The sequence below is a fragment of the Ictalurus punctatus genome, chromosome 12 (genome assembly GCF_001660625.3).
Source record: "Ictalurus punctatus breed USDA103 chromosome 12, Coco_2.0, whole genome shotgun sequence".
In the NCBI taxonomy this organism is placed as follows: domain Eukaryota; kingdom Metazoa; phylum Chordata; class Actinopteri; order Siluriformes; family Ictaluridae; genus Ictalurus; species Ictalurus punctatus.
In genome coordinates this window covers 31,604,962-31,618,710 of record NC_030427.2, presented here as the reverse complement: position 1 = coordinate 31,618,710, position 13,749 = coordinate 31,604,962, and the positions used below count along the sequence as shown (strand labels likewise).

General features: G+C 41.6%; 1 protein-coding gene across 2 annotated transcripts in view; it reads left to right on the top strand.

Moving 5' to 3' along the window:
- LOC108272988 (protein shisa-6) overlaps positions 1-13,115 on the top strand; it is a 93,540-nt gene extending 80,425 nt beyond the window's left edge. For both annotated transcript variants that reach the window (XM_017481904.3, XM_017481903.3), the window contains one exon: positions 8,929-13,115. In XM_017481904.3, coding sequence (XP_017337393.1) covers positions 8,929-9,491 — 563 coding nt within the window. In that variant the 3' untranslated portion in view covers positions 9,492-13,115. The remainder of the gene's footprint in view (positions 1-8,928) is intronic.
- Positions 13,116-13,749: the final 634 nt, after the last annotated feature.

Sequence of the window (13,749 nt, the reverse complement as noted above, 5' to 3'; positions counted from 1 at the left end):
AAACACAGGATAGAGATTTTAAGTGTGTGAATTTATCCCTATTGAGCAAGCCGGTGGTGACGGTGGTGAGGAAAAACTCCCTAATGTGAGGAAGAAACCTTGAGAGGAACCAGACTCAGAAGGGAACCCGTCCTCATCTGTAACAACGGATAGTGTGAAAGTACAAGGAAGTTCATTATGGTTTTCACATGAAGTCTGCTTTGTTGAACTAGTCCACTGTTCACTAAAGTCCTAAGGCCATCGCAGCAACCACAGAGAGAATGTCCATGTGGACGTGAGGTCCAAAACCATTTCCATGGTACTGTATATATAATTTTGAGAAAATTGAGAACCTTGGGATCAGAGGAACCAAGAAAATGAAGGTAACCATGAGAAGTGTGTGGAACGACAGTAATTAGTGTGGACCACACCAGAGTAAATATTCAGCCAGATGCAGAGTGGAAAAGGATCAATCTGGAGACAGAATCTTCACAGCAGATTCATTTTATTTGCAGACATTCAGTTCTGAGTTATATTCAGAGTAAAATATTCAAAGTTGTCCCACAACTCGTCTCCCTTCCTGTCTGTCTAAGTACATGAAGGCTTACTCAATATATAACGCAGATCCACATAGGTATTTATGTTAAAGCTTAGGTCCTTGTGTGATAAGAGAGGCTTGTGTAGGCATTAGATAAAGTGTCTTCAAATAACAAAGGGACCTACTTACAGTATCTGTTTCCTAACATACATGATGTTAACTTATCTAGAATGTGGCATGTCATTTCAGAATGTCCTCAGCATAAGAGCGAACTCATGAACAATCAGACTCAACTAGACTTGTAGAATTGGGGTGCCTAGAAGAATTTAATGCCCAGGGCATTAAAAATGGGCAAGCGTAAGGATCTGAGCAACTTTAACAAGGGCCACATTGTGATGGCTAGATGACAGAAAGGAGTCATAACACACAGAGCATCACAGCTTGCTGCGTATGGAGCTGTGTAGCTGCAGAGCGGTGCCCATGCTGACCCCCTGTACACCTCCGAAATCTCCTACAATGGGCACGTGAGCATCAGAACTGGACCATGGAGCAATGGAAGAAGGTGGCCTGGTCTGATAAATCATGTATTTTTTTTAACATCATGTGGAGGCTGTGTGTGTGTGTGTGTGTGGGGGGGGGGTTACCTTGGAAATAGATGGCTCCAGGATGTACTATGGGAAGAAGGCGAGCCGGCGGAGGCAGTGTGATGCTCTGGGTAATGTTCTGCTGGGAAACTTGTGTCCTGGCATTCATGTGGATCTTACTTTGACACGTACCACCTACCTAAACACTGTTCCAGACTGAGTACACCCCTTCATGGTAACGGTGTTCCCTAATATCAGTGTCCTCAATCAGCAGGATAATGCGTCCTGACACACTACAACACCTGTTCAGGAACGGTTTGAGGAACATGACATAGAGTTCAAGGTGTTGACTCGGCCTCCAAATTCCCCAGATCTCAATTCGATAGAGCGTCTGTGGGATGTTCTGGACAAACCAGTCCAAACCATGGAGGCCTGGCCTCGCAACATACAGGACTTAAAGGATCTGCTGCTGACGTTTTGATGCCAGATACCACAGCACACCTTCAGAGGTCTTGTGGAGTCCAGGCCTTGATGGGAACTAGAGGAAATAGGGGAACTAGAACAACTGGGGGAACTAGGGGAAGTAGAGGAACTAGAAATACTAAGAGACCTGTGGGCACCAGGGAAACGAATGAGCTAGGTGGCACTTTTACACATTTTGTGTTGTAAGCAAGAGTAACTCCACTGAAACTGAGACTGTAAATCACTTTATTAAACAAACTCTCTTTCCCTGGAGTGGTTACTGAATGTAGCAACAGGAAAAGAGCAGTGAAGTGTGAATGTGAGGCTACAAGCTCTGTCCCTGACCTTCATTCTGACCCTGATTTAACCACACAGAGCTAAACCTCAGCCTGACAGAGTACAGAAATATCGCTCCAGTGGAAAAGATGGGCTTCCTCCGAGAGAGGGAGGGAGATAAAAGAGTTTCAGAGAAGCTGAATTAATGTGCTTTCCCACTGGGACTTGTGCACAAAGAGTATTTGATATTTCAGTTTTTTGTAGTTTGTGTGCTTCGGAGAATATCTGAGAGAGCGAGAGACAGAGACAGACAGAGAGAGAGAGAGAGAGAGAGAGAGAGAGAGAATCTTTCGGAAAAAAGTCTCTTTGTCAAGACTCAGTCTTATTGAAATGCTGTTCTAAATTGCCTGATGTGATGTGTGTGTGTGTGTGTGTGTGAGAGAGAGAGAGCGCGAGAGAGAGAGATGGTGGGTTCCAAACTGCCTGTTGATCTGGGGGCAGTGTCTTTAAACCCAAATTATGAAGACTTGTATGGTTTATTAGATTAACGCTGACATCTGCTATATAAATCCGCTATACAAAAACACTCTAGATGTCAGGGTTTTTTTTTTAAATAATAAAAATCCTTGCACTCGTAGGCCGCCAAGTAGTTGTAACGGTCTTGATTCTCCAGCGACCCTACAGCGATATAAACATGTCTTCAGCCTTTTCAATTTGAACCCGAGCATAATATAAGTGAGGAGTTTAATATAGAAGACATTACTCACAATGTACATCAGAATGAAGATGGTCAGAGAGGTGAGGAGGTGAGAGTGGCGTAAAATCCATGGTGTCTGTGTAGCAACTGAACATCTATGCCAAGTGAGAGGGTTTTTTGTTCAAGGTAAGCATATGGATTAAACTATCGTTTTATGATGAGACGTATTCTAATATCAATAATTTTAGAGATTATCAGCTATGATCTTTCCATTGTATACTTTATCCTGTTAAAATTCCAACTCCCGCAAGCGTGCTCTCGCCATACATAGCGTCTGTATGTATGAAGGTACTCTTATCTTTGGAAAGCTAAGATTCTTGTGACTTGATTGATATAAACTTGGGATACAATCACAACAGCAGCTACAATCAGTGTTTGTGCCAGACCACCGACATACAAACAAACACTTACAAAACGGAGTTAACTCATCTAAGCCTGATAGTAACCCACTGATGTCTTGTTACGCTGGCAAAGGTCCAAACAATCCAATTATATAAAAATATTTAGTGCAGCTTTCAAAAGAGACCAAAACCAAGCTTTAATTTTAATTTTGGGCATGCCTTGGCTAGGTGTTTTAGGCTCATTTTACAGGAGCTTTACTTTATGAGAATATACAGAACAAATGCACTAACAAGATGCTTACGGGTTTGATTATATTTACAGATATCCCCTGTATCACAGCACACAAGAACTAGAACATTACAGACAAAAGCAGCACAGTGTGGCATTATTTTCCTGCTGCGGGGCTGTTAGCTAATTCTTCTGAGTGCTCAAGTGCAGCCATTTTACAGCATCGACTCAGAGAGCACTGCACGTGTCACATAATGGCGGCCTTCCTAGTTTAAAATATGTATTAAACATAAAGGATTTTTAAAGTAATTACAATATTTCATGTGTTTCTAACAATGTATTTTAGTAGGAGAGGGCAATTACTGCGTGTTAGGGCCTACAAGTCTTCATAATTGGGGTTCCTGTTATATATATATATATATATATATATATATATATATATATATATATATATATATATATATATATATATATATATATGTGTGTGTGTGTGTGTGTGTGTGTGTATATATATATATATATATATATATATATATATATATATATATATATATATTTTTTTATATATATATATATATATATATATATATATATATATATATATATATATATATATATATGTGTATATATATAAGTGCAATGTTTCCGCAATAATAATAATAATAAAACCTGAGGTACGCTGTTTACTGCCCTTGTCCCTTTCATCATAAACATAGCACTGAGGTAGTCAAGGACTAGAGGAATAAGGGGAAACCTGGGTAACTAGGACAGGTTTGAGGAAGAAAAGGATACAAATCAACTAAGAAAGAAAAAAGAAACAAACAAAGAAACAAACAAACACAAAAAGAAAGACAGGAGAACAAAAGAGTTAAAAAAACAAAAAAAAAACTAGTAACTGGAACAACTAGAATAATTGGAGTAGATAACAAATGGTTTGTTTTGAATGATTTGTTCTATTCTAGAGGAATGTTTTATCCAAGAGCAGTGCTGTAACTATAACTAAGAGAAGTGTGGAAACAAGGACAAGGACCTAGAAGAATTAGGAAGCGCTTGATTAACAGGAAAAAAGGAAGTATGAGAATGAGGGTACAATAGAAGTACTACAGAAATGAAGAACATTTTGGAGTAACTAGGAGAATGGGGATAAAGAAGAAACACAGGGAGGTGTGTTAGTACAGCATGAACCTCACAGCCTCAGGGTCTCTGGATCAATCCTGAGCTCAGGTTACTGTCCGCATGGGTTTCCTCTGGGTTCTGCACTTTCTCTTGAGTTCTCTTCATTATCAGTCAACCATCCAGTAAAGTCCTGCATCTCATCCGCTCAATATCAAGTGTTCCTTCAGCACTTCCTTCTTCCTTCCTTCCTTGGGAAGTGATTTGGTTCTTCTTCTTCTTCTTCTTTTTCTTGCAACTGAACTCATAAATCTCTATTACTCAGTCATAACTTTTCATGCGAATTCCTTTGGACTTGCTCTTTCCTGTTACCCACAATTCCCTCAGTACGGTGTGAGCTCTTTCAGTACCGGAGTGTAGCCTGAGGGGCTTCTTCATCTGACCTTTACTCTGCGAAGGTCACACTGAGCAGCTGGACAGTGTTCAGTTAAAGCTCCACTGAAAGCAGCTGCCAGAACCTGCTGTGGTCTTCATTCCACATTCATCATTATGCATTCATTAATCCTGCTGGATGGCCTTTAGGACAGGAGCTCAGTTTCACACTGTTCCACAGATTAACATTCATACAGGTGCCGTAACTTCAGGGGTGTGTGTACTGTGTGTGTGTGTGGAGAGAAAAGTAATTAGGGTAATTAGAGTAATTAGGATATATCAGGTGAACACTCAGGTTTCCAGGAGAACTTGTTTAACTAGAGGCAATGTGGTAGCTATGAAGAGGAAAACTAGTGTAACTGTGAGAAATGGATGGAGAAATTAGAACTATGACATCCATAAGAATTGACAGGCGATGTGACAGGAAGTCCAAGACCTACGAGCATTGCAGTACTAAGAAACTGTTGTTGGGTTTAGAGTTAGTGAAGATGTAAGAAAATGAACTTCCTTACGTACATATTTTCCCGTATATTTAGAATTTGAGTGAATGTGTATGATTTTATGTCTCATTCATTGACTTTTCATGTCAGGTTTTCATCTAATTGCCAAGCACAACTCTAAAGCGCTGAGTTATGAGCTCGTTAGTGTTGAGTTTTGAGAGATCAGTGTGTTACTGAAGGCTGTTGTGTGGTTGTAACTGTCAGGCTACTGCAGATCAAACACACCGTCACACAGAGAGAGAGCAGCTTGATGTCCAGAGACTCCGGTGATCAAGGGAAAGGAAGAAAAGGAAGAATAATACACACTGTTAGGCATAACACGAAGCGAAATAGTGACAAAAAGCAAGAAGAACTCAAGCAAGAAGAAAGAAAAGAAGAAGAAAGAGGAAGGTGGAAAGCTGTGATTGTGTTTTGGGTTCTGTGTATCAACGACACTCCAGGCATATGCACAAAAACGTAGCTGGTGGTACAAGTCATGCTCACCTTTTTAATAAAACCTCGAACAGAAACATTGTCAGAAATCCTGATAATAACGAAAGGAGGAAAAAGTCCTCTCAGCGGCGTTCCCTCACGTTACACTTTGCACTTCAGTAGGAACAACAATGTAGTAACCAACAACAGGACCAACAGTAACCAACATTTTAGTCATTAAAATGAACCACACCTCTTTATTGTTACATTTAATGTTGTTCATGAAACAAGTCAGTTTCTGTTCTCACTTACGTTATAACAGCTGTAAACAGTCATTCCGTCACCTGCCCTTTCTTTATTCTCTCTCTTTCGAAGTTAATAAGACATAAAAATGGAGCCTGTCGTGTTACCAAGAAACCGCAAAGAAGCGTAAAACTCCTCCCTCCTGAAGATGTCGATAAACTTAGGCTACTTTACACGACAACCGCGTACTAAAAACAGAAAAGGTTTTTCCTTCGCACTTTCGAAAAGTTTCGTGCACAGACAAAAGGTCTCCGTTCACACGGATCCACAAAAACGACTAAAAACGCTGTATTGTGCACACCAGGCCAGTAGGTGGCGATGTCACTTTGTAAAGAAACACTACACGCCGGCGCACATAAGCGTTCACGTCAACGTGTCCGCCATGTTAATCCGGGAAAGACTGCCCTATAAACAAATATGAGTAAACGGGGAGCTGTGTGTTTTCTGGATAAAAAGCACCAGAACGTTTACATTTCTCAAACGATTTCATTGGTTTATGATCTACGTGGAGAATAAAAATAGTTCTGTCTCCAGTTACTTACAATCTCAATAGCTAGTCTTGGAAAATGATTCATTGCCATAAGGGATTGTGAAAATTCACGCTTGTCCAGCTCAGATCCGGCTCATTTTTCTTGGTTAATAAATGCCGAGACGTCCCTAATGTAATATAATATAATGTACATTAAATGTGCATAAAGGATTTTTCATTGTGGAAATGGATTTTTCTGTCCTCAGTCCCATCTTTTAGCTTTTCTTGTGCTCCAGGTCAGAATTCTGTTAACAAAGCTCATTTTTAAATACTGAAAAAAATCGAAATAGTGCATCTTTAAGTATTAATAATAGATCATCACTGTACCAAAATGGAACAAAATCAGCAAATACAAATCGAATAGTGAGATGCTGGCAGTCCGTCTGCTATCTATATTTCATTAGCAATAAAAGGATACAGATGTACTATACAGATGTGGAGCACTGCGAATGGGGCTGTTGATGGTATTTCTCTAACGGATGAGTAAAAAGACGAAAAAAAAGATGAGAACTGATAAGATTTGACCAGGTTGAGAGTTTGAGACTTCCTTATGGCAGCAGTTGACATGTAACTTTAGTCATGCTCTCAAGGCAAGGGCAACTTTCCTTATGGCATCTAAACCATTCATCAACTCACATGACTTACCCTCTTCTTACATTCCTACAGAACAGAGAAGGCCAGGAAATGAGGACACACTCTAAAGGTGTCACAATGGAGGACATGCATATGGGGGAGTTTTGGAAATACTCGGCCCAAGGGAGAAACTTACTCCAGTTAAGATTAAGATATACAGGCTTAATCTCCAGCTGGATTTCTGGATCAACAGCTCATATTGTCAGTGGAAAGTATAGGGAATATAGGGAAAGCATATCATGGTCTTTGATATTAAAAATAATACAAATCTGCAGCTTCAGTCTTGAGGATTATTGGTGTCTCTAAACTGTCTGAATGTACCCCCACTTCCTTTGACCTGCATCCTAGCAAATATTGTTCGTTTTTCGGGCTAGCTTGATGACAAGGAGTTCCCAGTTGGCCGTGTAATCCTTTCTCTGTGCTAGCTCTCTCTAAGCTATAATCTCAAAACTTATTTCTAACACATGAAACGGCCTGGGTGGATGAGAATGTTGTAGAATATAATCCAGGTGTTGTAGTGTTGAGAAGCCAGCTGAAACCAAGGACCAAAAGTTGGACAATGCCAGGCTAAGGCACAGTTAGGGGTAACTTTAAAGGTCCTTGAATTCCTAGGAAATGTGCAGTTTCTTGAGTGGGCCGATTATATATATGGGGTTGGCAACTAGCCCAATGGTCCTGGTCACCTGATCATCTTCTGTATCATTGGTGTGAACTTATATGCAACTGTAGGGATTGGATGGGTCTTGGATGTACGGAGCTGGCTGGAAGGATCCCACCAGGATATGGAGAGCTCACAGCAGATGCAGATCTATAAGATCTATATCTCCCCATAGTCCCAGAATTGATTGATAGCTAAAAAAGGATGTTATAGTACTATTGTAATATATTATTTGCTTGGTGAGGTTGGTTAGAATCGATGGATTTTGCATGCTCTTGTAGTATGTTAACCTACAAAATAGGCGGTGAAATTAGATGGTTGAGGGATGGTGAATCAATTAATAGTTCACCCTGCACCTCCTCCCACAGGCTGTGGTGTAAGGCCATAATTAGGGCGTCCTCATTCCCGCAACTGTTGGCAGCTAAGGTGCAGCAAGGCAGAACAAAATCTGCTGCTGACATATTATATTTTGAGAGTCTCAAGATCTGTTCCTCTGACTTCCTGGCAGGTTTGGAATGCTCAAATATGGGCCTGGACAGGGTGATTAATCAGTCATAGAATTGATGCTAAATAGCTGCTGCTTAAACCGTAGAGCTGAGAGTAACTAGACTAATAGCAAAAGACGTCTTGGAAATGTTTGCGACTGGAAACCCCCAAAGACTGATGGGCTTCAGGTCAGTTGTTGGTTGAGGTCTTAGTAGATGAGGTGAGCTGGTGAAGCACTTGTTGTCGTTGCTCTTACGTTAGCATTTACATTTGGCAAATAGTACTTTTCCAAAAGAGTGACTTCATCAAAAAACATATCTTCATGCCTGCACAGCAAGGTCTGTTTGACAGGAGTTGGTACCACAAGTTGGTACAGCAGAAAAACAGTACAAGTCAAAATTGTTTTAGTTTTCAATTAGTGCTAATTTGCATGCTTGGTGAAGAGGTATGTCGTTAGTCTTCATTTGAAGACAGCCAGTGACTCAGCCAGGGGAAGGTCATGTGCTAGAACAGGGACAACCCCAACTGGGGTTGAATTGGTAGTAAGGAAAACAAGATGGAACCCAATGACCTGCGACTGCTGGACAGTTGCTGCAAAGTAGTGAATAGAACATTACGACATACATAAATATCTCTCCCTCTATCCAGAATGAATAAGGACTGGTGTGAACACAATCTTTGCTTCTTTGTTTCTCAGGTGAGGACGACTATTACGGGAGGAAGTTCCACCTACCTGATGTGACCCCGAAGCTGGTGAAGTTGGCTCCGGAGACACCAGAGCACCGAGTGAGGCCACGTCGTGTGCAACGTGCAATGTCTCAGGACCACGTCCTCTCACCTGTCGTCTCGCGCCGTGACTACGTTGCACCCGCATACACATTTTCGCAGGATATGCTCTCGGCCGATCGCTTGCAATCACGGGATCCTTTGCTCTCGCCGGACAAGCTGCTCTCGCTGCGGCGAGCCGATTTCCGTGAGAAGACGATGGCTCGTGCGCTCTCGCACACGGACATCTTCGTGCCTCCCACGCCCACCATCGAGCGACACCACAGGATAGCGAAGGCGCACTCACACTCGCAGCAGAGCGATGGTGCCGGCGACGACGGGTACAGGGGGAACGATGGGCTGCTGAGCGTCAGTGGCAACAAGAGGCAGGCGTTCGCCTCAAGACGGACACACACAGTCGACCACTTGCAGTACATACCTGGACATCACCATCATCAGTACCGCACGGCCAGCAAGAATGAAGTGACAGTGTGAAAACAGGGACAGGAGGACAGAGGGAGGAAGACAGAAGCAAGCATCTACATTACAGTACATGGCAATAGTGCAAAACAGACAGAAAGGAGAGTAAAAGAAGGGGAAAGCGGGAGAGATAGAGAAATAAATAAGAGTACGAAGAAAGGAAATAGGAAAACATCGGTATCACACTGCTGGAAAAGCAGAAGTGACAGTCTAAACATAGGGAAAGAGGCAGAGAAAATGACTAAAAGGAGAAGGTATGGATAAAGGTGGGACATTAAGATTACGAGTCGATTTTCTCACAGTTCAGAGTGAAAGAAAGCGAAAGACTGGGCAGGAGGTCACTGAACACTCATTGTGGTAATATAAACAGTGTGTGTGTGTGTGTGTGTGTGTGCGTGTGTGCGCGCGCGCGCGCGTGTGTGTTAACGGAGGCGTCCCAATTTTCAGTTCTCTTCTTCCCTCTGCTTTTGACCTTGACTTGTTCCCGATTTCATCTCGAAGCTTCAGCCTCGACATCTTCTGGGTCATTTGGAAAAAAAAAAGAAAGAATACACTTTCCTCCTCATGCCTCCGGCCAATGTAAGGGCTTGCACATTAACACAGACACAATCACACCCACAAACACATGCACACACACACACACACACACACACACGCACACATGCACACACACGTAAGAAAATGGGCTGCAGTCCAACAAAAACCAACAAAGACTTGAGGAAAAAAAAACAGGACTGAACAGCAAAAGCCCTGTATTAACTTTCTACAAATATACAGTGTAAAGAGACTTACAGTTTGTAATTCTAGTTCTCAGTTTAGCTTTAGAGATTACTCATAGATATGAAGAACAAAAAAAGGTCATGGGTCTGCCATGCAAATGAAAAAAAACAAAAAACAAAAAAAAAAACAAAAGACATTGCCCCATTTCGTTAGAAGTGGAGTAAAGGTTAAAAAAGCACAATCAATACAGTTAACAGTTGAAACACATATTTTATTATTTTCACATTCTGTCAATTCTTTTTTGGTATATCGACCAGCTCCTATCTGCCTCTTAGAGGCGCTATGTGCCAGTTTTCTTGCGTACAGGATTGTAAATACGCTGTGATAGCTGTAGTTCAGAGAGTCAAGTTAGCTCAGATTTTTGGGTTGTTGTTGTTTTCCAGACCTCAGTGATCTCAGTTTCACCATCCAGTCGTACAGTAAATGTGTCCGTGTGTGTGTATGTGTGTGTGTGTGTTTGTAAGGGTGAGTGCATGTATGTGATTTAAAAAAAAAAAATATATCGATCGATATATCGGTTGAGTCAGACATAACGATGTCTGATAAGCTTTTGTTGTTGCTGTTGTTGTTGTTTTTTTATTTTAGTTTTTTTATTTCTTATTTTAGCAGATCTTTCTCCTCTGGTATTGATACTGATGTCTCAACTGAACCTGAAGAATACCTCTTGTGTTTTTGGTTTTGTTGGTCCACAGTTCAGGTTTGGTACACAGCGTACAAGAACGGCAGAAAGAGTGCTGCAAACATTTCCACCCGTCACGTCGTCACGGCGAATCTCCGCCCATGCGCTCAGCCCCAGATTTGCTAAGATCTAAAATGCCGTTAGCTCATATGTGTGGTGTATGTGCCAAAAGTGGGCGGGTTTACAAAAAAAGTTCAGGTAAACTAGGTCACGTGCGAAGTTAGGGACGAAACCGAGTGGAAATTACGTTCTGGCGTGTGCTGATTCGGTTCCGATCTCAACGAATAAACTATAACCCCAGTTAAAAGCGATGGGATGTGTTTTGACAAAACATGATATGAACACAAAATAAAGAAGTTTTTTTTTCATAAAGTATCTATGAACGAAGAGCTTTATTTAGAGACATTATATATAATATGTCACCATTTTAAGAAACACCACCGGGCTTCATTTAATGCGCCTGATACAAATCACACAGGAAATGTGTTCATGAGGATCTGGTTATTTGGGAAATTGTTCCTCCATTTTTGCTCCTGAATTTGTGTAAATATCAACGCAAGTATAACGCGAACCTCGACCCTCGCACTTATCTTTCTCGATTACACACCAACTTAATGAACATTTTGTGAAATTCGCCAGATCGAAAGTGACTCCAAGAACGACTCCGTAAATAAAGTTGAGCAAACTGGACTTTCAGTTAGTTTTTCAAAAGTAATGGCACCCTAGAGAAGGAGGAAGCGTGTAGTGTAGCCGAGCATCTGCAGTGGCTAAGCTGCATTAGTGGAAGATTTAGCGCATGTCGTGCTTAAGGAGGAGCTCTTTCCCAGCGTAGTCGTCATGGCGTTATTTCAGGCTCTCTGTGAGTTTTGACTTTGGTGGAGTTTTAGATATGTAAATCAGCTGCGCTGTGAACATAGTTTACGGAGGTGCAAATTGAAGCCTTTGTGAATCCGAATAAGGTATTTAATGGTTCGTTGGTCCGGTTTGGCCACAAAAACATTTCCACACGGCTTCACTAAACGATTAAAGAATGAAGCCAGTTTAGACTAATGCCTAATCTTGGTAAACCTTCTAATTATTCAAACTTATTAAATGATAAATGTCTTCAACTGGACTTCCACAGCTAAACTAACTGGGGTTTTTTTGGTTGTATTCATTTGCACCCACATTTGCTGTTCCTAGAGTGACTTTCAGGCTGTTCGTTAAGGAAAACGTGCAAAACCAGACAGGACGTGCAGTTGTGCTCGTATGAAAGACATGGTCCTGCCTGGACCCTGTTAATAAATCATCTTTCAAGTATGAGCACGGTTTTATGCACGCAAATAATCAGGGCCTTTCAGTACTGAAGAGTGGTTAGACATGAAATGATGAAGGTTCTGGGATGTATTGGATTGAGACATGTCCAATCAACCGAGAGTGTGTGAGTTTATAAGAGCACCAAATAAGGAAAGTGGACAGTGAAAGGGGGCGAGCCATATGGGGCCAGAGCCACTGAAAGTGATGCTAATCCTGACAAAAAAGAGAAATGAGCACCGTTAATCCACTAATCAACAAAACCCAACAATAATTAATCTGCGTTTAACTCGATGTTGTTTGCGGTGTACTGCAACACTGATTTCTGTTGGTAAAATAATTACACACACTATACGCAATACTGCTATAACAACCTGACCACAAGCATAACTGTGTAAGAAAAGTTTCAAACTAATTTTGTGTAAAGCATGCACGGGAGTGTGTGATGACGTGACCTGTGATTCTCTGTGAAATGTTTTATTGACTGTACAGGTAGTTCTCAGATTGCAAAGCGAGGTGGTGAATGTTGTCTGATTCGTGGACTGTTATGATCTTTCTGTTCGGTTCTGTACCATCATCATCATCATCATCATCATTATCCTCAGTCTACATGAAGCTCACTGCTGTTTCTGATAAGGATCAATAAAACCAACCAATAAAACATCAAACTAGCATGGTCCTGCTTTTCCTCCCCCCACTGTTTTCTCTTCGTTTCTTCTCTTTTATGAACAAACATCAGCATTTGGTTTCAAGCTTTAACCGGACGCGGCCGTACCCTGCGTCACGCAGCAGCTCGTTTACAATACGCGCAGGTGGGAAGTCAAAGCCAGCTAGCGACTAGCGACACTCAGAGGACAAAATGAGAATTAGAATTGTCGCAGACTTGGAGACTTCATGAGTCCAGGTCCTACGTCCGGGTTCGCCTACTATCCATCCTAAATAGGTTAGAGTTAGCGCGTCCCAAATCGTTGTCTGTTGATAATGAGTATCCCAAACACGCCTGGGTGGTCTACTATTTCTGCTAGATTTTCTAAATGTGGATCCGTGCACACTGTCAGATAATATTGACCACGACTCTTTGTGTGAGGGAGGGAGGGAGGGAGGGAGGCGAGGAGGTTGTTTACAGTGATGGTGTGCGTAACTAGGCAACAACATTCTCTTCCATTACAGTATGTCCCAGTACTTACATACTCTTTTGCTACACAAACAACAGGATGTACTTCTTCACAAAAAGATTCTATACTTTTAGTGCATAGCATACAGTGAGTAGGCGAATTGGGACGCAGCACCAGTTTTATGTGTGTGTGTGTGTGTGTGTGTGAGAGTCAAGGTGTGTGTAATCAGTAATCTGGTGAGTGTGAACGTGAGAGTGACTGTGTATGATGGGAAATGAGACGTGACCCCCTAAAACTTGGTTTTAATCAGCTTTACACCTTCATAAACACACATTTTAACTTTTTGACTTTTCTCGCTTGTCTGCTGTGATCTGATTGGTCAGGAGATCAACTTCTCAAACAATGG